The 26,718-nt window shown below is 43.2% G+C and overlaps 1 protein-coding gene across 3 annotated transcripts in view; it reads right to left on the bottom strand.

Moving 5' to 3' along the window:
* The window catches only part of ZNF875 (zinc finger protein 875), a 28,708-nt gene extending 11,567 nt beyond the window's left edge, over window positions 1-17,141 (bottom strand). The window contains exons 1-4 of one of the 3 annotated variants that reach the window (XM_086690954.1): window positions 17,003-17,141; window positions 16,521-16,609; window positions 3,500-3,626; window positions 2,724-2,819 (exon numbers count right to left, since the gene is read on the bottom strand). In XM_086690954.1, the coding sequence (XP_086547080.1) occupies window positions 2,724-2,819; window positions 3,500-3,626; window positions 16,521-16,553 (256 nt within the window). In that variant the 5' untranslated portion in view covers window positions 16,554-16,609; window positions 17,003-17,141. Of the gene's footprint in view, window positions 1-2,723; window positions 2,820-3,499; window positions 3,627-5,180; window positions 5,241-16,520; window positions 16,610-17,002 lie in introns of those variants that run through there. The other 2 variants (XM_086690956.1, XM_086690955.1) reach the window with 2 other exon arrangements.
* Window positions 17,142-26,718: the final 9,577 nt, after the last annotated feature.

Raw genomic sequence — 26,718 nt, forward strand, 5'->3', positions numbered from 1 at the left:
CCAGAGGTAAGGATTCAGAGGTGGAACAGAAGCTGCAAATATGTGTTAGGGATACAAGGACATCTATAGTCTTAAATCCTTATACTAGACAAGAAGGAAGGCTGAAACGTAATAATGTTAAGCATCTATCTCAAAAACAGAAAAAGAATAATAAAATAAGCCCAAAGTAAGAAGAGAAAGGAAATATTAAACAGAAGTTCAGACATAAAACATACAATAGACATGATCAACAAAGACAAAAAGAACAACAACAACAAAAGGCAAAATAAACAGGTAAAACAGTTGTCTACGTACGAAACTCCAAAGAATATACACAGGACAAATTATTGAATTAATTAAACCACTCAACAAGGCCACTGGGTATATGATCATTATCATGAAATGAATTTTAGTTACATATTTTAACAAAGAAATTATACAAATTTAGTTTGTAAAAATATAACTTTCCAAAAAAATAAGCCTATGTATAAATTTAAAGATGTACATTTACAGAAAGTTATAAAACCTACCAAAAGGTAGCAATAAAGATGTATTAATAAATAAGTGAAGGAATACACCACAATAAGAGATTTAATATTGTAAAAGAGGTCAATTTTCTCCAAATTAATATATTAATACATGTATATTAATTAATATATAAATTCAATGCAACTACAACAAAATCCTGACAGGATACTTCATGAAATCTGACAAGCTGATTGTAAAAGTTCAATGGGTAAAGCTACAAAGACACGTGAAGAATAACATGGGAGGACTTAACCTACCAAACACTAAGACTTACTGTAAAGCTGTAGGAAATGAGGGGCGCCTGGGTGGCTGAGTTGGTTGAACATTTGACTCTTGATTTTGGCTCAGGTCATGATCTCATGTCGGACTCCAGGCTGACAGTGACAGTACAGAGCCTGCTCGTGATTCTTTCTCTCCCTCTCTCTCTCTGCCCCTCCCCTGCACACTCTCTAAGTAAATAAATAAATAAACTTAAAAAAAAAGAGTACCTGTAAAAACTGACAAAATCTGAATCTGATTAAAGTCTGCAGTTTATTTAATAGTACTATACCAATTTCAACTTCTTGGGTTTTGAAATTGGAGAAAGCTGAGAGAAGAGTAGATGGGAACTTTCTGCATTATTTTTAGATTGAGACTTCTATTATTTCAAAATTAAACAGCTTTTTGAAAAGCATATAGGCAGCCCACAGACTGGAAGAAGATGGACATAATACATTTAACAAAGGATTCATTTCCAGGATTTATTTAAATACTTCTGCCAATGGACAAGAAAGAGAAAAGCAGGCAAAAGATTTGAACAGGCAATTCACAGAATTCAATGCTAATCAACCTATGAACGTTTGAAAAGATGCTCAAACTCCGTGCTAAGCAAATTAAAACTAGTGTGAGAGGCCATTTCATACCCAAAGGATGGTCAAAAACTAAAACCTTTTGTGATGGCAACCCTGCAGATTAATGAAACAATTGTTGAGGGCCAGTTGGCATTGCCTAGGCCAGATGGACAAGTGCACGCTCTTTGACTCAGCTACTCTACTCCTGGGCACATATCTTAAAGACACAAATGCTTCTATGCCCAAGGACACCTGTATGATAATGTTTATAGTTGCATTCTTTAATAGCCAAAATTGGTAAAACCACAGATGTCCAACAAAAGAAAATGGATAAATGAATTTTGTATTTTAATTATGCATAGACTACAATAAACACGATATAGTAGTGCAAATGAATGAACCAGAACAACCTATATCAACATGGATGAATCTTATAAACTCAGTGTCAATGAAGAGAGCAAACTACAGAAGGATATACATATTATGATGACGTTAATGTAAAGTTTAAAAATACGCCAAACAACTATAGATAGTTGAGGGATTCATATTTATGAAGCAAAACAAAAAGCCATGCATAAAATTATAAATCCCTAATTTTGTTTATTTTTTATTTTTTATTTTTTTTTTGAGACAGAGAGAGACAGAGCATGAACGGGGGAGGGTCAGAGAGAGAGGGAGACACAGAATCTGAAACAGGCTCCAGGCTCTGAGCTGTCAGCACAGAGCCCGACACGGGGCTCGAACTCACGGACCGTGAGATCGTGACCTGAGCCGAAGTCGGACGTTTAACCGACTGAGCCACCCAGGCGCCCCTAAATCCCTAATTTTGAAAAAACACTACTCTTTGGGCAGAGGTGTGAGAAGGTATAGGGTAGAATCTGGGAAAGGGAAATAGGAACTTCAATTGTTTAGGTAATGTTTTATTTTTTAAGCTAGGATGTTGGCTCATGGGAACTTAATCTTCATTAGTGAGTAATGCATTTTTTAAACTATGGGAATTGGACACGTAGAGATAATCGATTATGTTTCGCCTAAGAGAAACTGGAAAGTATCTGAAGAGTAGCAGACTTCATATCCATGGCGCAGGTACAGTTTTTAAGATCACGATGAGAGAAAGAAGCCCATGCATGAGGAAAGACTAAACATGACGAAGAAGGCAAGCCAAGTAAGAGGAAGGGAGGCTTCCTGGTAGAGGAAAGAGACAAGGAAACCAAGAAAGTCCCTCCCTCAACTGAAAATGATATTCTGGAAGGGAACTCATGCCAGGCAGACTTACCAACGACCTAGGAGACCCGAGAAGAGCTTCTTTCCTGTACCCGAGAGATGCGTCCTCCTTCCCTATCTGTCAAGCTGCAGATGGTCCCATCTTCCCTGTGTCATACTTACCTGGACAGAGGACCAGCGGACATCGTTTCTCCTCAGTCCAGGGCTCTTCTCCTTGCTCCAGCTGAGAAATGAGTTTTGGTTTGGAAAATGGAATTTCTGTTCATAGGGGGAAAAAAACAAACAAGGAGATTTTTGGTTATGGGCTCAAGGGGCCATTCCAGAACTCAGAGCCAAAATGGGGATGGAAACCCAAAGGGTGGTACAAAGGACCTATAACAGTGAACTCTCAGGGTGCCTGGGTGGCTCAGTTGTTTGAGCATCGAACTTCGGCTCAGGTCACGATCTCACGGTTCATGAGTTCAAGCCCCACATTGGGCTTTGCACTGACAGCCTGGTTGGGATTCTCTGTCTCCCTCTCTCTCTGCCCCTCCCCTGCTCCCCCTCTCTCAAAAATAAACAAACATTAAAAAAACCCATTAAAAAAATAGTGAACTCTCTACAGAAGAAGAGTTGAGTAAGTAAAGGTGACTCTAATCAGAAAATCAGCATATTAATACTTGGTGAATGAAAATCTCCTAGGTTTCAAACAAGGTAAAGTAAAAAGAGAGGAGAGCCCCCAGACTTGAGAAAGAGGACTGGAAACACAGTATTATATGCAACATGAGTAAATCCGCCTGTTTCTAATTCTAATAAATCCAGATTTACCCTGAGGGAAAATATAAATTTTTGTTTTTAAGCCCAACCCTAGGCCAGTTGCTTCATGGTAGGCTTTCCTCATGGTGTGTAGAAAATTCTCTGTGGGACAGATTTTAAGTGCTAAGGGAAGCCATCCTTACCTAGTGAGACCAGGTGGTTGTAGGTCTCCAGCATCACTTCCCTGTGCAGGGTCCTCTGGGCAGGGCTCAGCAAACTCCATTCCTCTCGGGTGAAGTCCACAGCCACATCCCTGAATGCCACGAATGCCTTTAACACAAAACACACTGCTGCTCATCCAGGAGTTCGCCTTGCTCACAACTCAGGATGAGGAATGAAAAGGCTTCCCTGTGGGAGGCAGAGATTTCTAAACCCTACTTTGTAAATGAAGGGTAACAGGATATGCCACTACGCCATTTTGACGTAAGTATTATTTTTTATTAATGTTTATTTTTGAGAGAGAGGGAGACAGAGTGTGAGCAGAGGGGCAGAGAGAGAAGGAGACAGAATCTGAAGCAGGCTCCAGACTCCAAGCTGTCAGCACAGAGCCGGATGCATGGCTCAAACCCATTGTGAGATCGTGACTTGAGCTGAAGTCGGGTGCTCAACCGACTGAGCCACCCAGGAGCCCCTGAAATAAGTATTATTTTGAGCTGAAGGAAACTGAGCAGAAGCAAATACAAGAAAAGCTCTCTGCACTCCTCCTATCTGCCTAAAAGAAGAACATAAATTTGTGAGGGTATTCCCCTCCCTCCCCTCAACCAGGAAGAATAGAAGTTAGTCACTGGAAACAATTTATCAGCCAGGAGATGGCACCAGAGGAATTTATACAACAAACCTAACTAGCCCCTACCTTCTATCAGTTCTCCCATGTATTTACCTCCCCACAACTTGCCACCTTGGAAACTCAAAATCCTTTTCCTTGGTCTTGTCACATCTCTAAAAAGTTACTGTTCTTTTGTTAAGATGCTATACGAGCCCAAGTTCTAACCACCCCTTTGAGTTACTCAACACTGAAATTCCCATGTGTAGGTATGAGGTACATATTAATAAACTTCTGTTTTTCTCTTGTTAATCTGTCTTTTTGTCAGTGTAATTTACAAGGCCCTGGCCAATGAACTCAAAACAGGTAGAGGAAAACTGATTTTTTTTTCTTCCCCTATATGACCTTAGTGCCAAGGGTTAAAAAACCATTATTCTGGGGACACCTGGGTGGCTCAGTTAAGCTTCTGACTCTAGATTTTGGCTCAGGTCATGATCTCACGGTTTGTGAATTCGAGCTCCACATCAGGCTCTGCACTAACAGTGTGGAGCCTGCTTGGGATTCTCTCTCTCTCCCTCTTTCTCTGTTCCTCGCCTGCTTGTGCTCTCTCTCAAAATAAATAAATAAAAGACCATTATTCTCCTATCTTTATCCAGCGGGCACCATTTGTGCACCTATTACTGCCAACATCTTAGACTAGCTGCTATGGGGAATAAAAGCAAAACACAAGTCCCTTCACATTGGGAGCTTTAAATCTAGGTAGAAAGAAGAGGAAGCCATCACAGGCACAAATTTAAACAATAAAAAATAATCATCTTACTGAGTTTGAAGGATATTAGAGACTACTTGATCTAAGCATTTATGTTCTACCTGCTTAAAGCAGCTGAGTGTCTTCAGAGGGTGAATACCAACCAACAGGGGTATTGGTTATTTGTAGCAGGACCCATCCCTCCCTCTCCCTCACACTGCCACTACCCTGATGTGGCCTGAAGAGTGCAAGTGGGTGGTTGGGAAGACTGTGGACTCAGATCACACTGTCCCCAACTAGATTTGGAACTCACCTGTCCCCAACTAGAGTACCCTTCAGCCAATTAGTTAACCTATCAGCACTTCCGTTTCCTCTGAACCAAGAAAAACAGCATTTATCTTACTGGATTATGCTGAGGATCAGAGAAGTTGGTAAATGTAAGGATTCAAGACAAATGTCTGCTGCACACAGTGAGTGCTCAGAGTGGAATTCCCTGGCCATTCTATGAAAATTCTTCCTTCTCATTCAGGTTCTTATCCCCCTCTCCTGCTTTAATGTATCCCCTTCACTCTAGATAACGCACATGTTACTCATATTTATTTTCTGACTCTGTGCTAGACTCTAAGTTCCATATGCATTGTTCACAGGGCTATTGCCCTGGTGCCCAGAACAGAGCCTGCAAACACTAAGCAGTCAAATATTTTTAGATGACTGAATGTGCATTTATTATTATTATTCCCTGAACAAAGTTTCAAATGGCCTTCTACTACCTAGAACTCTGTACTTTGGAAGGTGGGAATATATAATGGCCCTTGGCATGAAAGTACTGGTGAGGTGTCTTGGCTTGGAGGTGCGCAGAAACCAAGCTCCAAGGAGCCTAGGTATCCAGTTCTGAGATTCTTCCTACTCCATCAGTTTTTCTGTCTTTTAAAAAATGGCAAGGGATGCCTGAGTGGCTCAGTGAGTTAAGCATCCAACTTTGGCTCGGGGCATGAATCTCCCATCAGGCTCTCTGTTGTCAGCTCAAGCTGGCTTTGGATCCTTTGTCTCCCTCTCTCTCTGCCCCACCCCCATTAGAGCTCGCGCTCTCTCTCTAAAATAAATATTTATTTATTATTATTATTTAAAAATTTTTAAAATGTTTATTCATTTTTGAGAGAGAGAAACCAAGCACAAGCAGAGGAGGGGCATAGAGAAAGGGAGACATAGAATCCGAAGCAGGCTCCAGGCTCAGAGCTGTCAGCACAGAGCCTGACATGGGGCTTGAGCCCATAGACCACAAGATCCTGACCCGAGCTGAAGTCAGATGCTTTATCGACTGAGCCACCCAGGCGCCCCTAAAATAAATATTTAAAAGAGGGCAAAACCTGCAGTCCACAGATAGGGTTAGCTTGAGCCATACAAAGCATTAAAAGTTTTATTTATATCACTTATATAATGGATGATTTCACATGAAAATGTCAACTTATGAGTCCTGTTAAAAAAAAAATCCATAAATCTGACTACTCTGGGCTTTGCACTGCTGCAGGGCCACTGTTGGCTGAACGTGACTCACACTGGGGGTCCATTACCCTAGGCATGTTATTGGCAGGTTGCTGCAACTCCTACCTTATCTGTTTCATTTAGCTACCTGCCTGTTCCCTTTGGTGATTTGACTTTGCATCCTTTCTCAGAACATCATCACTCCTTGAGGGATGATACTGTGTCTCTCCCCTCTCAGGGGACCCTTCCCCAAATTTCCTGTCCCCTATCAGTGCAACTGTTCTATACTGGTTGTAGAATGGCTTTAAGACAGGACCCCACTTTGTCCCCCGCCTACAGTAATCCCAGAACCAGCCCTCCACCAAACTAATGATTATAAATAAAACACAGACAGGATGAATGAGAGCTATGGTTCTTACCCCTCATCCCTAGCTCTTCCTTCCTTCATTCCCTCCCTCTCTTCTTCCTTTCTTCCCTCCTTCCTCCCTTTCTCCCTCTCTCTCCTTCCCTCCCTCCTTTCCTTGCCCTTCCTTCCTTCCTTCCTTCAGAGTGTGAGTAAGGGGAGGGTGGCAGAGGGAAAGAGAGAGAGAATCTTAAGCAGGCTCCATGCTCAGCATGGAGCCCAATGTGGGACTTGATCCCAAGACCCTGGGACCATGAACTGAGCCCAAATCAAGAGTCAGACCCTCAACCGATTGACTCACCCAGTTCCATAGGGGTGCCTAAGTAAGGGCACCTGGGTGGCTCAGTCAGTTAAGTGTCTGACTCTTGGTTTTGGCTCAGGTCTCATGATCTCAAGGTTCATGAGTTCGAGTTTCACTGTCAGGCTCTGTGCTGGTGTTATGGAGCCTGCTTAGGATCATCTCTCTCAGCTCCTCCCCTGCTCTCTCTCTCTTTCAAATGGATAAACTTAAAAATGAATGAATGAATGAATGAATGAATGAATGAATGAAGGATCCTAAGTACAGCCATGGCTTAAAATCACTGGGTCAGAGGAATCTCAGGATAGAGAGATGAGACCAGGTTTTATGAGAGGAAGGTATGATTTTGGTCTTAAAGGGCACACAGTATTTTGAAGGGTCAAAGAGAAAGAACAGAGGTGGGCACTCCAGAAAAGACATATAGGATGGGAGGAAATAAAGAATGAAAAGTGACTAGCTATGGGGCTCCTGGGTGGCTCAGTCAGTTAAGCATCTGACTTCCGATGAGGTCATGATCTCGCAGTTCACGAGTTCGAGCCCCACATTGGGCTCTGTGCTGACAGCTCAGAGCCTGGAGCCTGCTTCGGATCCTGTGTTTCTGTCTCTCTCTCTGCCCCTCACCTGCTCACGCTCTGTCTCTGTCTCTCTCTCAAAAATAAATTTAAAACAAAAATTAAAGAAAAAAAAAGAAAAGTGGCTAGCTGGAAAAGACAGTAGGTAGTTTGTAACAGACTACAGAGGGTTTGAAAGGCCAAAGGAATATAAAATCCTATCCTGTACTGTGCATTTAAGGTAGTATTTGAGTAATATCCTTGAACTGATGGTAGAGGAGTGTACATGTGGATAGACAGGTGGTAACGTACATTTAGCAAAATACTATTGAATCTAGAGGTGCCTAGGTGGCTCAGTCGGTTAAGCATCCAACTTCGGCTCAGGTCACGATCTCATGGTTCATGAGTTCGAGCCCCATATCAGGCTCTGTGCTGAAAGCTCAGAACCTGGATCCTGCTTGGAATTCTGTGTCTCCCTCTCTCTCTGCCCTTCCCCCATTCACGCTCTGTCTTTCTGTGTCTCTCAAAAATGAAACGTTAAAAAAAAAATACTATTGAATGTAGGTGGTGGGTGTGTGAGTCAATGTTAAAGTCTTTGTATTTTTTCTGTAGATTTGAAACTTTTCATAATTAAATATTGGAAAGAAAAAGACTACTCACTCCTTCAGATACCTGCCTAGTCCTTCTGGTGATTCGATTTTACAACCCTTCTTAGAATGAACACACACACACACACACACACACACACACACGCACATACACACACAAATACTTTGAAATCTCTGACAAAGTAGCTACACTGGAGACCAACTCACATTTTTTTCAACAAGTTTATCAACGTTTTGTTTTTTTTTGTTTTTTTTTTTTTTTTTTTTGGGACAGAGAGAGACAGAGCATGAACGGGGCAGGGGCAGAGAGAGAGGGAGACACAGAATCGGAAACAGGCTCCAGGCTCCGAGCCATCAGCCCAGAGCCTGACGCGGGGCTCGAACTCACGGACCGTGAGATCGTGACCTGGCTGAAGTCGGACGCTTAACCGACTGCGCCACCCAGGCGCCCCTCAACAAGTTTAACACAACTGGTATTCCTGCAACCCTGGAAAAATTCATGGTTTCTCTGTCGGAGAACCATACACATAGGGAGTGTGTTAACTCTAAATGGATGACATTCCATGACCTATTCCAAACCTCTCTCACTGGCTAGCAACCAGTGGGCAGCGTGGGGCACTAAAGCCAAATCAAGGGGAGGCCAGACTGATGTAAAAGCAATCTGTCCCTTTGTCAGCTGGAAAATGGATCTGAGGCTGATGCTACCTGACAAGACACAAGTAGCCTGCTGCTGGATTCTAGCAGAAGACTTCATTTTTCAGATGGAGTGACGGGGAGTCCATCCTTTTCGTGATGCTCACAAAGGTAGGCACAGATGACCCAACTGAGGCAGTAGAGATAAGTGCACTGGCTTTAAGTGTGGTCCCTGAACCCACAGCACCAGCACCCCTGAGGAACTTGTTAGAAATACAAATTCCTAGGCCCCATCAGAACCACTGAATCAAAAATTCTAGGGTGTGGGGCCCAGCAATCTGCTTTCACAAGCCTTTTCAGTGATTCTGATTCACAGAAAAGTTTGAGAAATAGTAGCTACAAGCACACTTTGGAGACAACCATGTTTAAATGACAGCCCTCCTTCTCCCATGACTTTATACCAGCAACATGACATTTCTGTGTCTCAATTTTCTAAAAATGGGTATTTGAATAATATTACTTTTAGGGTTGTTGTGAAGTTTAAAGTTGCTATTAATAAACATCCTATGACTGTGAGGGGAACCAGCCTGGATGAGGCTGACACTGTGAGCAGAGTCGACGAGAGGAATGAAAGACTCCTAGTCCTTGATAAGCTTATGAAGCGAGAGAACCAACCTCTCCAAGTGTACCCTGGCTCTGAACTTTCTTTTTATTTTTTATTTTGAGAGAGAGAGGGAGAGAGAGAGTGTGTGCAAGTGCATGAGCGGGGGAGGAGCAGAGAGAGACAGGGTGAGAGAGACAATCTTAAGCAGGCTCCATGCTCAGTGCAGAGCCCGATGGGGCTGGATTGCACGACCCTGGGATCATGACCTGAGCCAAAATCAAGTGTCAGAGGTTCAAACAATTGAGCCACCCAGGCGCCCCTGGACTTTTTTTTTTTCTAATGTTTATTTATTTTTGAGGGAGAGAAAGAGAGAGACAGACAGAGCACGAGTGGGAGACGGCAGAGAGAGAGGGAGGGAGACATAGAATCTGAAGCAGGTTCCAGGCTCTGAGCTGTCAGCACCTAGCCTGACACAGGGCTTGAACTCACAGACTGTGAGATCATGACCTGAGCCAAATTCGGACACTTAACTGACTGAGCCACCCAGGTGCCCCTACCCCTGGGTTTTATTTTAGGTGGGCTCAGTTACTGTTTAGAATAGCTAAGTAGGGTTTCCTGTTGCCTAGAGCCAAAAAGGTATAACATCTTATCTTGTATGGATGGCCCCCTACTCACTCATACCTCTCTTTTTCTACCCTTTATGCATTTTCCGCCTGAACTAGTTCTAGGCTTGGCCACGTGACATGCTTTAGCCAATGAGACATTAGCAAACACGATGTAAGTAGAGGTTTGAAAAACATTTGGGTTCAGGGTTGGCTTTGTTTCTCTCTCTGCAGTAAACCTTGAGGCTACCATGTAAATAAACTGAGCTTGCCTGCTAATGAGACCATAGAGAGAACCAAGAACTCAGGTACCTCAGCTTGTCAACCACCAGACATGGAAGGCCATTCAGCTCTAGCTGAGCAGCCGGCTGACCACAGCCACATGAGTAAGGCCAGGTAAATCAACAGAAGAGCCACTCATCTGTGCCAAGCCTAATGGCTGACCCACAGAATTGTGAGCTAACAAATGATTTTTGTTTTAAGCCCCATAGAAATGAAGAAATGAAGAACCAATAGATAGAAATGAACTACCATAACAAATACCGAAAAACCATGGCATTAGCTTTGGGAACAGGAACAACAGAGGCTATTAGTAGGGCCACCTGGGTGGCTCAGTTGGTTAAGCATCTGACTTCAGCTCAGGTCATGATCTCATGGTTCCTGAGTTTGAGAGCCCCGTGTCAGGATCTGTGCTGACAGCTTGGAGCCTGGAGCCCACTTCGGAATCTGTGACTCCCTCTCTCTCTGCCCCTCCCCCGCTCATGCTCTGTCTCTCTCTTTCAAAAAATAAATAAACATTAAAAAAATTGTTTTTAAAGCTTCTGCACAGCAAAGGAAACAATCAGCAAAACTAAAAGGCAACTGACAGAATAGGAGAAGATATTTGCAAATGACATATCAGATAAAGGGTTAGTACCCAGAATCTTTAAAGAACTTATCAAACTCAACACCCAAAAAACAAATAATCCGGTGAAGAAATGGGCAAAAGACATGAATAGACACTTCTCCAAAGAAGACATCCAGATGGCCAACCAACACATGAAAAAATGCTCAACATCACTCATCATCTGGGAAATACAAATCAAAACCACAGATACCACCTCACACCTGTCAGAATGGCTAACATTAACAACTCAGGCAACAACAGATGTTGGCGAGGATGAGGAGAAAGAGGATCTCTTTTGCACTGCTGGTGGGAATGCAAGCTGGTGCAGCCACTCTGGAAAACAGTATGGAGGCTCCTCAAAAAACTAAAAATAGAACTACCCTACGACCCAGCAATTGCACTACTAGGCATTTATCCAAGGGATACAGGTATGGTGTTTCGAAGGGGCACACGTGCCCCAATGTTTATAGCAGCACTGTCAACAATAGCCAAAGTATGGAAAGGGCCCAAATGGCCATCGATGGATGAATGGATAAAGAAGATGTGGTATATATACACACAATGGAGTATTACTTGGCAATCAAAAGGAATGAAATCTTGCCATTTGCAACTATGTGGATGGAACTAGAGGGTATTATGCTAAGTGAAATTAGAGAAAGACAAATATCATATGACTTCACTCATATGAGGACTTTAAGACACAGAACAGCCGAACAGAAGGGAAGGGAAGCAAAAATAATGTAAAAACAGGGAGGGGGACAAAACATAAGACTCTTAAATATGGAGAACAAACAGGGTTACTGGAGGGGGTGTGGGAGGGGGGATGGGCTAAATGGGTAAGGGGCATTAAGGAATCTACTCCTGAAATCATTGTTGCACTATATGCTAACTAATTTGGATGTAAATTAAAAAAATAAAATTAAAAAAAAATTTAATATAACAAAAACAGGCTATTAGCAAAAGTTGGAAAAGTAGTAAACAAACTGTTAGTGCAGACTAGAAACGTGGCGAGGAAACCACTATGGCCGCTTGAGAAAGGGAATGCAGGGGCGCCTGGGTGGCGCAGTCGGTTAAGCGTCGGACTTCAGCCAGGTCACGATCTCACGGTCCGTGAGTTCGAGCCCCGCGTCGGGCTCTGGGCTGATGGCTCAGAGCCTGGAGCCTGTTTCCGATTCTGTGTCTCCCTCTCTCTCTGCCCCTCGCCCGTTCATGCTCTGTCTCTCTCTGACCCAAAAATAAATAAACGTTGAAAAAAAAAATTAAAAAAAAAAAAAAAAGAGAAAGGGAATGCATTCTACATGCTGGCAAAGATGTCACCTGTGCTAGTTTGGAAAATAGAAGAAAACACTTCGTGATTTTCAGATCTGGCTAAAGAGATCTCTGGGAACCCCGTTAAAGGCTTCCGTTGGATGCTCCTAGCTACATACGATAACCTATAGAAAGAGAAGAGCTAATGAAGCAACTAAGCAGTTTATAAGTTAACACAGAGAAAATACAGACCAGTGGGGAAAAAACAAGGCGAGCACCCTAATCAACTAGCCTGGTAATGGTCATGCATGGATGGTCTCCAGTCCCAAACTGCCCCCCGCCTGCAGCAACATGAGCAAGCCCAGGTGAAACCTGCAAAACACCCATCTGTGCCCAGTTCAAAATGCTGACCTAGAAAATTGTGTGCGAATAAATTATTTTGTTTTAAGTCCATAAGCTTTGGGGTGGTCTGTTACGCAGCAAAGGCTCACTGATAAACTGATAAAGGAATGTCATGTTAGATGAAAAATACTTTACAATTAATATCATCCTTGACTTGCTGTGATGCTAATGCTGTCAGAAACTCCTTAGATTTGGCAAGGAATAGATTCAGTCCTCCTGTTTTTCTGTCACTCTGGAGCATGAAGTCATTACTTAGAAAAGAGGACAGATTCATCTGAATGACCTGAACAGTTATTTTTTTCCCTTTCTTCAGCAAAGTGCCTAAAAAATGAATTAATCTAAGTTAAAAGTATATATGATGGCTCCACTGTGTTGGCAATAAACACACTTACAGAACTAATAATCAGAACATGTCAGAAAAAGACCACACATTTGAAATGAAGAGTGTCCTGAATATCTAAGACACTGTCATGAGCCACTGAAGGAGGGTTTCTGAACAGAAAACTGATGTTACTGTAATGTTTGGGGAAAATGAGAATCATAGAAACACGCAGTGGGTAGCAAAGGACTATATCAACACGCAGAAACAAACTGGGACACGATTGTGAACATTCACATGAGAAAAAAGATCTGCACTGGCAGGTCTACCCTAGGGATGTAAACTACACAGTATAACAATAAAAACAAAAACAAGAAAACTGCACAACATGAAGCAGACATCGTGATGGAAGAAGGGGGCCTCAAAAAAGGAAGAAATAATCCACAGTATCAAATGTTTTAGAACAGGCAAAGTTCCAAAGCTCCAACTGGTGTGAGTCCCCACTGCTTCAAAACAGTCATTTCCATTTACCTTATCATATTCCTGTTATGAGAGTAAATACAAATCTATAAAAAGAATTGCATGCACAAGATTGATCATAGATGCAAAATTTACAATAATTAAAATAACTGCGAATAAGTTAAATGTTCCCCCAAAGTGGACGGAACCCTCTTATACTGTTGGTGGGAAAGCAAGCTGGTGCAGCCATTGTGGAAGACAATATGGAGGTTCCTCAAAAAGTTAAAATAGGAACTATCATGCCATCCAGTAATCACACTGCTGGGTATTTACCCAAAACAAAACAAAACAAAATAAAACAAAACAAAAACATGAACTCAAAGGAATACAAACACTCCTATGTTTATAGCAGCATTATTTATAAGAGCCAAATAATGGAAGCAGCCCAAGTATCCATCATAGATGAATGGATAAAGAAAATGTGGTATAAATATATAATGGAATATTATTCAGCCATAAAAAAGAATGAAATCGCACCATTTGCAACAACATGGATGGAACTAGAGCGTATAATGCTAAGCAAAATAAGTCAGTCAGAGAAAGACAAATACTGTATGATTCACTCATATGTGGAATTTAAGAAACAAAACAAACAAGCAAAGGAGAGAGAGAGAGAGAGAGAGAGAGAGAGAGAGAGAGAGAGAAACCGAGAAACAGAATCTTAGCTACTGAGAACAGACTGATAATTACCAGAGGGGAGGTGGGTGGCAGGATGGGTAAACTAGGTGATGGAGATTAAGGACTGCACTGGTGATGAGCACTGGGTGATGTATGGAATTGTCAAACCTCTATATTGTACACCTGAAACTAAGGTAACACTGTATGTTAACTATACTGCAATTAAAAAAAATAATAAAAACATTCCCCCAATTTGGTTAATAGTGGATGGGTTCATCCACTCATTGCACTATTATATAAATCACATCCAGTGGGATAAGTGTTGGTAACCCTAACCCTCCACCTATGAAAAATTCGTCTGGATAGATACACTGTACTAGCTTTAATATAGTGATTTTATCATTAAGGTCTATCAAAATGTGTATGTGCGAGCGTGTGTGTGTGTGTGTGTGTGTGTGTGTGTGTGTGTAAAATTAAACAAAAACCCCAATGGTAACAGAATCTCAAAACAAAATGGAAGACTCATAAGTGTGCAGGCTGTGCCCCTCCACATTACTGAATGTTGTCCACCAAGTACTCTGCACACAGCAGACATTCAGCAAATTTGTTCAATGAAATCAACGAAAAAATGCTGAAGCTTAGCAATACCCTGTGCCTGCCAGCCCATCTCATTTGTTACAAATTCTCATTTGTTCTCTCAGGCAGAGGTCCCTGGCAGTGACACCTAATATCCTACTGCATATTTGTTTAAATTGGTTTGCATAATTCAGCTGTCATGCATATCGGAGTACCTGCATGGTCTACGCAAACCCCCTGAAACATGTAGTTAATTATGCGCCCCAACTAACATAACAATACAAACAACAGAAACTCCTTTGTTACTTAGTTCCTTCAAATAAGTTTATTTAAATGTGTGGTTCCTCTATGCACCAAACATTTAGTATGTGTCAGGTACTCCTCTAGGCACAGAAGTTTCATCTTAAACGACTTATCCATTCAAATGCTTGTACCCTTTGATCAATTTTTCCTAATACTTTTTTTTTTTTTTTAAGTATTAGGGGCAGGAAAAATCAGCCCACACAAATATCTAGCTTTTCCCAGAAATCATAACGCTTTCCTATTAACATTACGAGTGGTGAAGAAAATACACACAAAAGACTCAATGTTACGTTAGGTAATGTCCTCAATTAGATTTATTATGCATTCTTGGTACTAACACTTTCAAATGAATGAAATATTTTACAAATGAGAAACACAGAACTCTCATAGTTGTTCTGATAACATCCAGGAAATTGTAAATCACTACCACAGAAGCTCAGGATTAAATCAACGTCTCATTTTCTGTTTAAATTTTCCTGATTTGTTTTTATATGGATAGTCAAAGCAGATCTGAAATAACCAAGTAATGCATGTCAAAAATCATAGTAAACCAGCCTGGCAACTGTGTTGGTGCTCGATAAATGTTAATCACATTCAATTAAGGGAAGGTCATCATAGCTACCATTGACAGGGGTTAGAAAGTTTCCCCTTAAATCCCTATACATCCATGCCTTTGATTTCCGTATGTCAAATTCCTTCTCAACATCCTTCAAAACCTAGCTTACTCAAAGACAAAATCTACACGCCTCAGTCTGGCACTCAACCTAGCCACCCAGACTCAGAGGTGAAAAATGAAAATCCTTCAGGGGCAAGATAGGTAATAAATGAGAGAGGCAGGCAAAATGATAGCTGGTCAATAGTTTCAACCTCAGTTTGGAAGATATTGTGAAAAGTGCAGCAAATAAACTCGGCAGGACCTGTCCAAATGATGAAGACACTGTTCAGTGCGAATTACCTGACACCAGAGTTAAGTGCAGTTTATTTTCAGAGAAGCAGGCAATCCAGAATTTTTGGTGAAATCTCCAAATGCTGAAAAGGCTCAATGTAAAATTCAGGTCAGACCATCAAACTCCTCTCTGTTCCATGCGTCTGTATCTTCACCAGCACATAAAAATCAACCTGAAAGCATTCCATTAACCACTACAACCTTGCCACACTGTGGCGAGGGCAGTGTGCCCTGCCTCAGACTAACCATGCTTCCGGCTCTCCTCCCTGCTCTGCCAGCTCTCCAACTTGCCAAACCCTCAGGGGCAGTTCTGACAGCCCTTCTTCTGGAAGCCCTCCCTAACCACCTCAGGTCACAAGCATCTCTGCTGTCCCTACCCTTCATCCTTATCACTGGACAATTAAGCTTGGATGTTCCTGTATTTTTATTTAAACTGTTCTACCTGTGCTGTTCAAACTGACCATTTCGAGGATGGCCGAGGTATGGAAGAAACAGAAAGGAATGGTGAAGGGGGGATTCTATGTAAGATGAGCCACCACGCCTCCACGAACAGGAGCGAACTTGGCCCAATACCAACAAGGCAGTCTGCAGTGCAAGAAAAAGGAACAGAGCCATTCTGTTGGCAGCCAGCATGGAATTTGATGAAAATTCTCACCTCTTTTTTGGCTTTCAGGAGCCCCGTGGCCATTTTCCTGGTCTCCTGAATGCTCTCTCTGGAGAAGGGCAAAGTCTCAGAAGTCAGATCTGGGGATGTGAAGAGAAATGCCCCAATGGAGAAGCCCCTCCCCAAGAGTCGGGGGGGGGGTCGGCTCCGGAGCCCCACAACTGCGGGTTGAGAGTGTCCAGAAATCACCCGCACAACCCAATTCCCATCCAGAGCCCTGGGAAAAGGGTCCAGGGTGACCGAGCACCCTCACGTTCAGCCCCAAGCTCTGGCCAGGGAGTGGAGCCCATGGCCCCCTGCAGAGGCGTGGGGGGTCCGTCTCTAACCTTATGGGCTGGAATGAAAATATAAAGGCCTGGAGGTGCCTACAGAAGAACGCCCGAGTACAGAGGCAGCCTGTTCCCCCACGAGTAAAACAGGGACAAGCAGAGGGATGCGCTGACTGGACGAGGCAATGGTTATAGGGCACTCACGGAACGCGGGGTGCACGTTGCCGATCCTGAGGCTGAGACTCGGGAACGAAGTGCAGAAGTATGGGAAAATCCCGAATGAAGTGCCGACGCCACTTCCAAACAGCGAGTGGCGGATCCCACGGACCGGAAATGCTCCTGCTACGTCAACTCAAAAACAGGGGGAGCGGAAGGGACGGCGGAAGTGGCCGCATGGGCTTCTGGACTGTGTAGTCTTTGAGACAGAGAGGTGGTGGGTGAGTAGGCTTGCTAACTGCAAGGTGACTTTGACTTCTGCACCTCTCATACAACCAAGTTTAGGAGCCCACTGTTAAGATGCCCAGACCGCAAGGTGCACATATTTCTCCTCCGAAGGGCAGTGAGATCTTGCGGACCACGAGAGAGTCGCAGAAGTGCCCGAGGATTTTAGGATATGTGATCCTGGCTTCCCGCCGGTGCTACGGAGGCGGGTGGCCAGGCTGTGCACTGACGGTCAGCGGCGCGGACGAACTGGGGTAACTCATGCCAAGGCGCCGCCCCGTGTGCCCTTCCCGTAGCAGAAACCAGGGTCCAGATTGGCGCGAGTGGGCGCCGGTCACGGCAGAGCACTTGAGGGATGAAGCAGTGGAGTGATGCTTTGTTGGGACTCGGGGATAAGAGCGACACCGGCCTTGGTCCCCGATGGTAGGAGGGGCGCCAGTATGGACAGGGAACGCCAAGGCTATTTTTGAGGAGAGCGGGATTGGCTGGGCCAACTCCAAGCTTTGGTCTTGTGTCCCCGGGGTTTTGGTAGATAGGGAGGCCGGACTTGAGGCCAAGAGCACAAGGCCCCCTGGTGGTAGACGTAGTCCCTGGGTTTTTTGTTTTTGTTTGTTTGTTTGTTTTTGGTGTGTGTTTGTTTGTTTGTTTAATTGGTAGCTAGGTGACAGGTGACACTTAGAATAAATTTACAGGGGTTGTGGTTGGGAGGTCGGGGGGGATGAGGAGTGAAGAGGAAGCATAATTTGACAGTTTAGTTCATCATGATTTTTTTGCATGAATTCTGATTTTCAAAGATACTACCTTAAAATATTTATCTTGAATACTGAACTTTTATGGTGCCCCTTATATTTTGCCCCCAAAGTCCTGGCTGTAGGGAAAGGCATGAATAGATCTGACACTATATGAACCTCATTGGCACCTACTGGCTTGTAGAGTTGATAGGAGATGAAGGCCTGGCTTCTGGGCATTAAGTAGCCAGAAAGAGCCCTTTGGGAGCTTACCCTGAATAGTTGAATTGGGTTATGTGTTCTTTCCTGATTTCCTTAGTATCTACAATTTCCTGATAACTGAACCTTCCAAAGCCCCACCCACAAAACACCTCCACGACCTATCATGGTGCACATATTCGAAGACTACTCTTGAATCTTCACACCCTACTCCAGAATATCTTCCAATATCTCTTTACCTGAAGGAGTAAAAAAACAAAGTTTGCATGTTAGGAATGAGGATCGGCCCAGTGACCTATTCCAGTCCTGGTGGCATACCTCACCAAGAGTTTCGTATCCATGAATGTGAAATGCTTGCTAACAACTCATTATGAACCAAAGTCAGGCATGGGGCTGTGAAGAGCATACATGAAATGGAGGGACTGAAAGCTTTAGAGAAAGGATTGGGGTGCTGGTGGGGGGAGGTGACTGGAGGTAAGATTCTGAGATTATCCAGATCCCTATGTGTAGACATGTGTGTACACAGTGAAGAGAAACCTAGGCTGATAGGCTACCTGTAATAAGTCAAACATAATATAACACAGCAGGTCAGGTGAGGGGCACTTGGGTGGCTCAGTCAGTTAAGGATCTGACTCTTGATTTTACTCAGGTCATGATCTCACGATGCATGAGTTTGAACCCCCCTGTTGGGCTCTGCGATGACAGTGTGGAGCCTGTTTGGGATTATCTCTTCCTCTCTCTGCCCCTCCCCTGATCAGATGAACACTGCTCTCTCTTCTCTCTCTCTCTGTCAAAATAAATAAACATTAAAAAAAAAAAAGCAGGTCAGGTGATGATGTGACTCTGCAAACTTACTCATACCCCTTTCTCTCCTTCAGGGAGGGGAAAGGGGTTGGAGGTTGAATCAATCGCCAGTGGCCAATGACTTAATCAATCATGCCTGCCTGTGCAAAAACCCAAAAAGCCTTCATAAAAAGCCAAAAAGATGGAGTTCAGAGAGCTTCCAGGTTGGTGGAGATTCAGGAAGAGTGGTCACTCAGAGCATGAAAGCTCTGTGACCCTTATCCATACCTTGCCCTGTGGCTGTTCCATCTATCTGTTCTTGAGCTATATCCTTCTATAATGAACTGGTAATCCAGTAAGTAAAATGTTTCTCTGAAATCTGTGAGCCTTCTATCAAATTAAATAAACCTGAAGAGGGAGTTGTGGGAGCCTCCAATCTATAGCCAGTTGGTCAAAGCCCAGGTGACAACGTGGACTTGTAATTGGCATCTTTTTTTTTTTTTTAATTTTTTTTTTCAACATTTATTTATTTTTGGACAGAGAGAGACAGAGCATGAACGGGGGAGGGGCAGAGAGAGAGGGAGACACAGAATCGGAAACCGGCTCCAGGCTCCGAGCCATTAGCCCAGAGCCTGACGCGGGGCTCGAACTCCCAGACCGCGAGATCGTGACCTGGCTGAAGTCGGACGCTTAACCGACTGCGCCACCCAGGCGCCCCGTAATTGGCATCTTAAATGGGGGGATGGGAGGGAGTCTTGTAGGACTGAGCCCTTAACCTGTGCCATGTGATACTGTCTCCAGGAAGGCAATGTCAGAATGGAGTTGAAATGTAGGACACCCAGCTGGTGTCTGACACTTGCTTGAATGTGTGTGTGTGTGGGGGGGGGGAAGGGTGGGGTGGGGAAACCCACAGTTGGAATTAAGGTGCAGAACCCCTTTATTTTTTTTTTAATTTTTAAAAATTTTTTTCAATATATGAAATTTATTGTCAAATTGGTTTCCATACAACACCCAGTTCTCATCCCAAAAGGTGCCCTCCTCAATACCCATCGCCCACCCTCCCCTCCCTCCCACCCCCCATCAACCCTCAGTTTGCAGGACCCCTTTATCTTGAACCTGAGTTTCCTTAATAAATCTCAGAGCTTTGAGATTTAATCTCTGTGCTTTGAGGAGTCCTATTTCCCAGACTCCTAATTGCACTCTGAGGCTCAGAGATGTGAAAATCCATTTAAATTATAAACACAGTGGGGGGAAAAAAAACTAGTCATGCCCATCTAGGAAAATCAATTAAGAAGAAAAAAATTGAAGAAATATTCTTTGAAATTAAAAGCCAGACAAACTACTGTGTCACTGATGACAAAGAAGAAATTGACCTGCAATCTATTAAATCACTGGAAGAAACAATGGTGAAAATACTAGAATAAGGCTACTTTGGCACCCAGAGATCTTAAAAACAGTGCCTCCCCAAAAGCACTATAGGAGGAATTTCTAGTTGGAATAAACTCAGAAAGTTTAAATAAAACTGATCACAAAAAGGGAAGGACAAAACTCCATAACTGGACAGTGAGGGGGTGTGGGTGAGTCTAAATCACCAAAAAGTCAAATCATTAAAAATTAATTTCCAGTGAATGATCATGAGTAAAAATGATGGTTAGAGGGAAGTTTTTAGCCTGAAAGTAATCTATGACTTAGACATTAAGGCAGAGGCAGAAAACTAAGGAGCTAGCAATCACCTCTTAGGTCAGAAAATGAACAGGAAAACAAGGATATGAGAGAGTGAAGAAATAATCAGATGAGGGTGGGTGGGGGCACTTATGGGAACGTAGGAGGCAGAAGTGCAGTTTGTGCGTAAAGTCATTACAGAGACAGTCCTTGGGGAGGGGGGTACACAAAGGATCACACTAGATGTGGAAGATGACAGTTACCCCTGGAAGGTATATTCAGGGGTTGATATCAGATTGTTTAAAAAAAAAAAAAAAAAAAAACCTACGAAAGAGTCAAGTGTAGAGCCTTTCCCATCCTATGCACAGATGGGAGGGTGGCATGAGTGACATCAGCACATGATGGGCAAATGGGGTAAATAAATAAGTAGAGGAAACAGCCTTCAAGAGTGAGATGAGGGGGGCACCTGAGTGGCTCAGTGGGTTAAACGTCCAACTCTTGGTTTCAGCTCAGGGCATGACCTCACAGCTTCTTCATGGGTTCAAGCCCTATGTCGGGCTCTGCATTGATGGTGAGGAGCCTGCTTGGGATTCTCTTTCTCTGCCCCTCCCCCATTTGTACCATCTCCATCTCTCTCAAAATTAATAAATAAACTCTTAAAAAGAAAGAGTGAGATGAGGAAAATGTGCACAATCCTGTCCTCGGAAAGAAACACCAGTAAAATACTCATGTGGGAACTCTGGGGTTCGAGGGTAAGAGATGGCTGCCCACACCTCTGCTATGTCCCTGCAGCCATAGGCTAGCAGGCAACAGCTTCTGTTCCAACAGAGTTGGCCAGAGAAGGCAGTTAGAGCAGAAGTCAGGGAGCAGCCGGGGCCTCCCAAAGGGCCTGGAGACCCGCTGGTGCCACAGTGACTCCCCAGCGGGGAGGAGGCTCCACAGTGAGAGAAAAAACACAAAGTAAACACAGAATTTGTATATTTTTATAATAAAATATTTCATACACATTCAAGTAGAGGTGGGTACAGTGGCAGAAAATAAGACAGAGGAATCAGCTAGACACCACAGATGTGTAATGATGGATAAATAAATTATATGTAAGGAGAGTTTATCCACATATGCAGGCTTTATATGTTCATAAATACTTATATTTAGGCACCATAGAGATGCATAAACCAGTAGAGATGTTCACACAAACTGCACTCACACTGTGAAGTCAACAGAAGATGAAGTAAAAACAAAGCGGTTAGAGAGTATCAGTCTATTTTGTGAGACACACACAAACACAGCTTCTCACCTCCCTTCTGAACACCACTACTGCCTGCAGCAGTAGAGGCCAATTCCAGCCCGGGCTACTTCTACAATGTCATAAACATGGATATACATACCACAGCCCTCACTAGAAACTAAAGCCAGGAAGTGCAGAGACTGCGGAAGACAGACTTCAAGTAAGAGGGACTACAAAATCCAGGAGAAGGCACCGGGGAGTAGTGATTCCAAGAGGATCCAGATGCCTGTGCAAGGGCCAAGCAGTGAGCAGACACATGTGACTAGTACTAAGTTAGCATGAACTCAAACATCATCTAATTATAGTGCTTCTCAAATGTTGGTGCAACAGATCCACCCGGAGGGCTTGTTAAATACAGATTGCTGGGCCTCACCTGGAGTTTCTAATTCACTGGTCTGTGTGGGACCTAAAAATCTGCTTTTCTAACATGTTTCCAGATGACACTGATGTTGCTGGTCCAAGGACCATACTAAGATCTAGTCTAACACTAGGGGCACCTGAGTGGCTCAGTTGGTCGGTTAAGTGTCTGACTTCAGCTCAAGTCATGATCTCACGGTTTGTGAGTTTGAGCCCCAAATCTGGATCTATGCTGACAGCTCAGAGCCTGCAGCCTGCTTCGGATTCTGTATCTCCCTCTTTCTATCTCTGTCTGCCCCATCCCCGCTACTGCTCTCTCTCTCTTCTTTCAAAAATAAATAAATAAACATTAAAAAAAAAAATAGATCTAGTCTAACACCAGGTCAGGAGGAGGCACTAAAGAGCAAAGAAGCAACAGAAGGGACTTAAAGACTACGTGGAGGGGCTTCTCTGTAAACTCCTCAAACGTAAAAACCTTCAAGACGCTGAAAGGGCATTTACAGCATCATGTCTACAATAAAAGGTACCATGGAGGGAGTGCTCTGTCAGGTAGAGTGACAGGCCCAAGCAATGTACCTATGTAAACCTTCCCCAAAACCTGTGACCCTGGTGCTCTGAGAAATCCTACTTTCCACCCTCTCTCATTGAGATCTGACACTCTGTTCGCTGATAACATCCCATCACAGCACAGGAAAGAACATCATTGATATGCCCATTTTATGGTATTTATGGACTTTCTTAGGTAAAAATACCACTCATGTAGAAATTTTTAAAAATAAATTTTTCTTTTTCATATAAAAGAACACAAAATTTCATATCAGTTTAATGGAAATCCTAAAATACATAGAAAAGATATAAAAATGATTATCAAAAATACTCAATGAGGCAAGGCAGTATTTAAGAGTGAGGTCTTATACATCCTAAATTATATATAGCTACATATGATATTTTAAAAATCAAGGCAGGGGCACCTGGGTGGCTCAGTCGGTTAAGCATCTGACTTCGGCTCAGGTCATGATCTCACGGCTTGTGAGTTCAAGCCCCATGTTGGGCTCTGTGCTGACAGCTCAGAGCCTGGAACCTGCTTCAGATTCTGTGTCTCCCTCTCTGTCTGCCTCTCCCCTGCTCACACTCTGTGTCTCTCTGTCTCTCTCTCTCTCAAAAATAAATAAACATTAGGGGTGCCTGGGTGGCGCAGTCGGTTAAGCGTCCGACTTCAGCCAGGTCACGATCTCGCAGTCCGTGAGTTCGAGCCCCGCGTCGGGCTCTGGGCTGATGGCTCAGAGCCTGGAGCCTGTTTCCGATTCTGTGTCTCCCTCTCTCTCTGCTCCTCCCCCGTTCATGCTCTGTCTCTCTCTGTCCCAAAAATAAATAAACGTTGAAAAAAAAAATTTAAAAAAAAAATTAAAAAAAATAAACATTAAAAAAAATTTTTTTTAATCAAGGCAAAAACATAAGGGGTGCTACACACCTCTAAATTTATGCATTCCAGTTGTCCAGTTTAACGCTAGTTAATTTGGAGATCTGTCAAGAAAGATACATTTAAAAAAATGGGGAAATGGGAACCCTCTTGCACTGTTGGTGGGAATGCAAACTGGTGCAGCCACTCTGGAAAACAGTGTGGAGGTTCCTCAAAAACTTAAAAATAGACCTACCCTATGACCCAGCTGTAGCACTGCTAGGAATTTACCCAAGGGATACAGGAGTACTGATGCATAGGGGCACTTGTACCCCAATGTTTATAGCAGCACTCTCAACAATAGCCAAATTATGGAAAGAGCCTAAATGTCCATCAACTGATGAATGGATAAAGAAATCGTGGTTTATATACACAATGGAGTACTACGTGGCAATGAGAAAGAATGAAATATGGCCCTTTGTAGCAACGTGGATGGAACTGGAGAGTGTGATGCTAAGTGAAATAAGCCATACAGAGAAAGACAGATACCATATGTTTTCACTCTTAGGTGGATCCTGAGAAACTTAACAGAAACCCATGGGGGAGGGGAAGGGAAAAAAAAAAAAAAAAAAGGAGGTTAGAGTGGGAGAGAGCCAAAGCACAAGAGACTCTTAAAAACTGAGAACAAACTGAGGGTTGATGGGGGGGTGGGAGGGAGGAGAGGGTGGGTGATGGGTATTGAGGAGGGCACCTTTTGGAATGAGCGCTGGGTGTTGTATAGAAACCAATTTGACAATAAACTTCATATATTGAAAAAAAATGGGGAAAGTGTCTAACTCAACTAATGGGGCAAAGGAAATAATCATTAGTAAGTAACTGCAAATAAATACCCAACCAAGACAAAAAAGCATGTCACCTCCTATGGGAAAAGGCTGAAATGAGGGTTACAGGAAAAAACTATGACCCTCAAAGAAAAGCAAGAAGAGGGGCGCCTGGGTGGCGCAGTCGGTTAAGCGTCCAACTTCAGCCAGGTCACGATCTCGCGGTCCGTGAGTTCGAGCCCCGCGTCAGGCTCTGGGCTGATGGCTCAGAGCCTGGAGCCTGTTTCCGATTCTGTGTCTCCCTCTCTCTCTGCCCCTTCCCCGTTCATGCTCTGTCTCTCTCTGTCCCAAAAATAAATAAACGTTGAAAAAAAAAATTAAAAAAAAAAAAAAAAAAGAAAAGAAAAGCAAGAAGAATAAATCAGGCCAAAATGTTAAGGAACTGGAAATGAGTCTCCAGATCAGAAAAGAAACACGACAAATGAAAAGAGAGAAAAGAGGGAGCAACAGGGATGTTGCTCACAGACTCCAGGGATGTAGAGGTCCATGAGAATAACGGACACTGCAAGAGAGGTGGAGTGTGTACATAGAATCATTCTCTAGAGCTGTGCTGTCCAATAATGTAGCCACTCATCACACGTGGCTACTGAGCACTTGAACATGGCTAGGCCGAATGAGAAATGGTATAGGTACAAAATACACTCCAGATGTTGAAGACACAAAAGGATGCTAATTAAGGGGCACGTGGCTGGCTCAGTCCGTGGAGTGTGCAACTCTTGATCTTGGAGTTGTGAGTTTGAGCCCACGTTGCGTGTTACTTAAAAATAAAATCTCAAAAAAAAGTCAATTAACTCATTAATAAGTTTTATATCAATTAAATGTTGAGACCATACTATTTTGGAAATATTGGGTTATTCAAATGTTAAAATTAATTTCACCTGTTTCTTCTTAATCTCCCCAAATTAGCTACTAGAAAATTTAAAAATACATATGCAGCTTGCATTATATATCTACTTAAAAGCACTGTTCTGGAGAGAAATGGTCTCTGGCAGGGTAGGGCCATAGGGACACAGGAAAGGTGGGTGGAGGGAAGTGACAGAGACACCCCTGGTAAGCAGCTTCACTTGCTGGCACTGGGGGACACTGGCGATTCAGGTGTGGACATGCCTCATTTATGCATAGCAGCAGGGTTAGCATGGGTGACACCTATGGGTGCTAGGCTGACATACGAAACTACCTAGTTTTACAAAACTTTTTAAAAACTACTGTTATATCAATGACAACTCACAGAAAAAATTATAATTGAAACAAGAAATACTTAGGACAAATAATATATACGTACACAGCATCAAAACTATCTGGGTAAAAACAGAGTCCCACTTCTCCACACCACCCCCCTCCAATTCCATTAGAGCACAAATTATAAGAGAATTGAAGCTCCAAACCAATAAGCTGAGATTGTGAGAATGTTTCTGTTTGGAGCAGGAATCTCACTTCCCCAGTGGGGTTGAAGGTGCCTTCTACTGTTATCTCTGCACTGTGCCCTTTTGACTAAGTTACCGCTAATGTTGAGTTAGAAATCAGAAAAACTAGGGGAAAACCTAATTTGGATGTTTAAGAAAACAAAGTTCAAAATTCACTGCTAAGGAGAATGAATCTTCATGGGAAATATGAAATACTTTTTCATGAAAATTCAAGAAAATTCTAACAACCGAAACTTTTGGAATTAGGGTAACCCAGATGAGATTTTAATCCCCCTGAAGGACTTAATTTCCTATGCACCAAGAGCACTTTACAGCTAGAGGTGGAAAATTATCTTTATAACTTCTCACAAAAGATTGAAACTAAATATCCAAGGTCAGGTTTTCCTACTCTGATAGAACTGCTCCTGAGAACAGAAGAGGCCTACAGATATGGAAACTACTCAAGGAATCTGGATTGCTCCTTCATGGCATACCCACAATGGGAACCTAGCAATAACAATAAAACAAAACAAAACAAAACCAGACAACTCTTGTAATATGGTTAGAATCTGAGGTCTTCAGGGGCGCCTGGGTGGCTCAGTCGGTTAAGCGTCTGACTTCGGCTCAGGTCATGATCTCACGGTCCATGAGTTCGAGCCCCATGTCGGGCTCTGTGCTGACAGCTCAGAGCCTGGAGCCTGTTTCAGATTCTGTGTCTCCCTCTCTCTCTGACCCTCCCCCGTTCATGCTCTGTCTCTC

This window comes from Puma concolor, chromosome E2 (genome assembly GCF_028749965.1).
Source record: "Puma concolor isolate L17-30 chromosome E2, mPumCon1.1.hap2, whole genome shotgun sequence".
NCBI classification, from domain to species: Eukaryota; Metazoa; Chordata; class Mammalia; order Carnivora; family Felidae; genus Puma; species Puma concolor.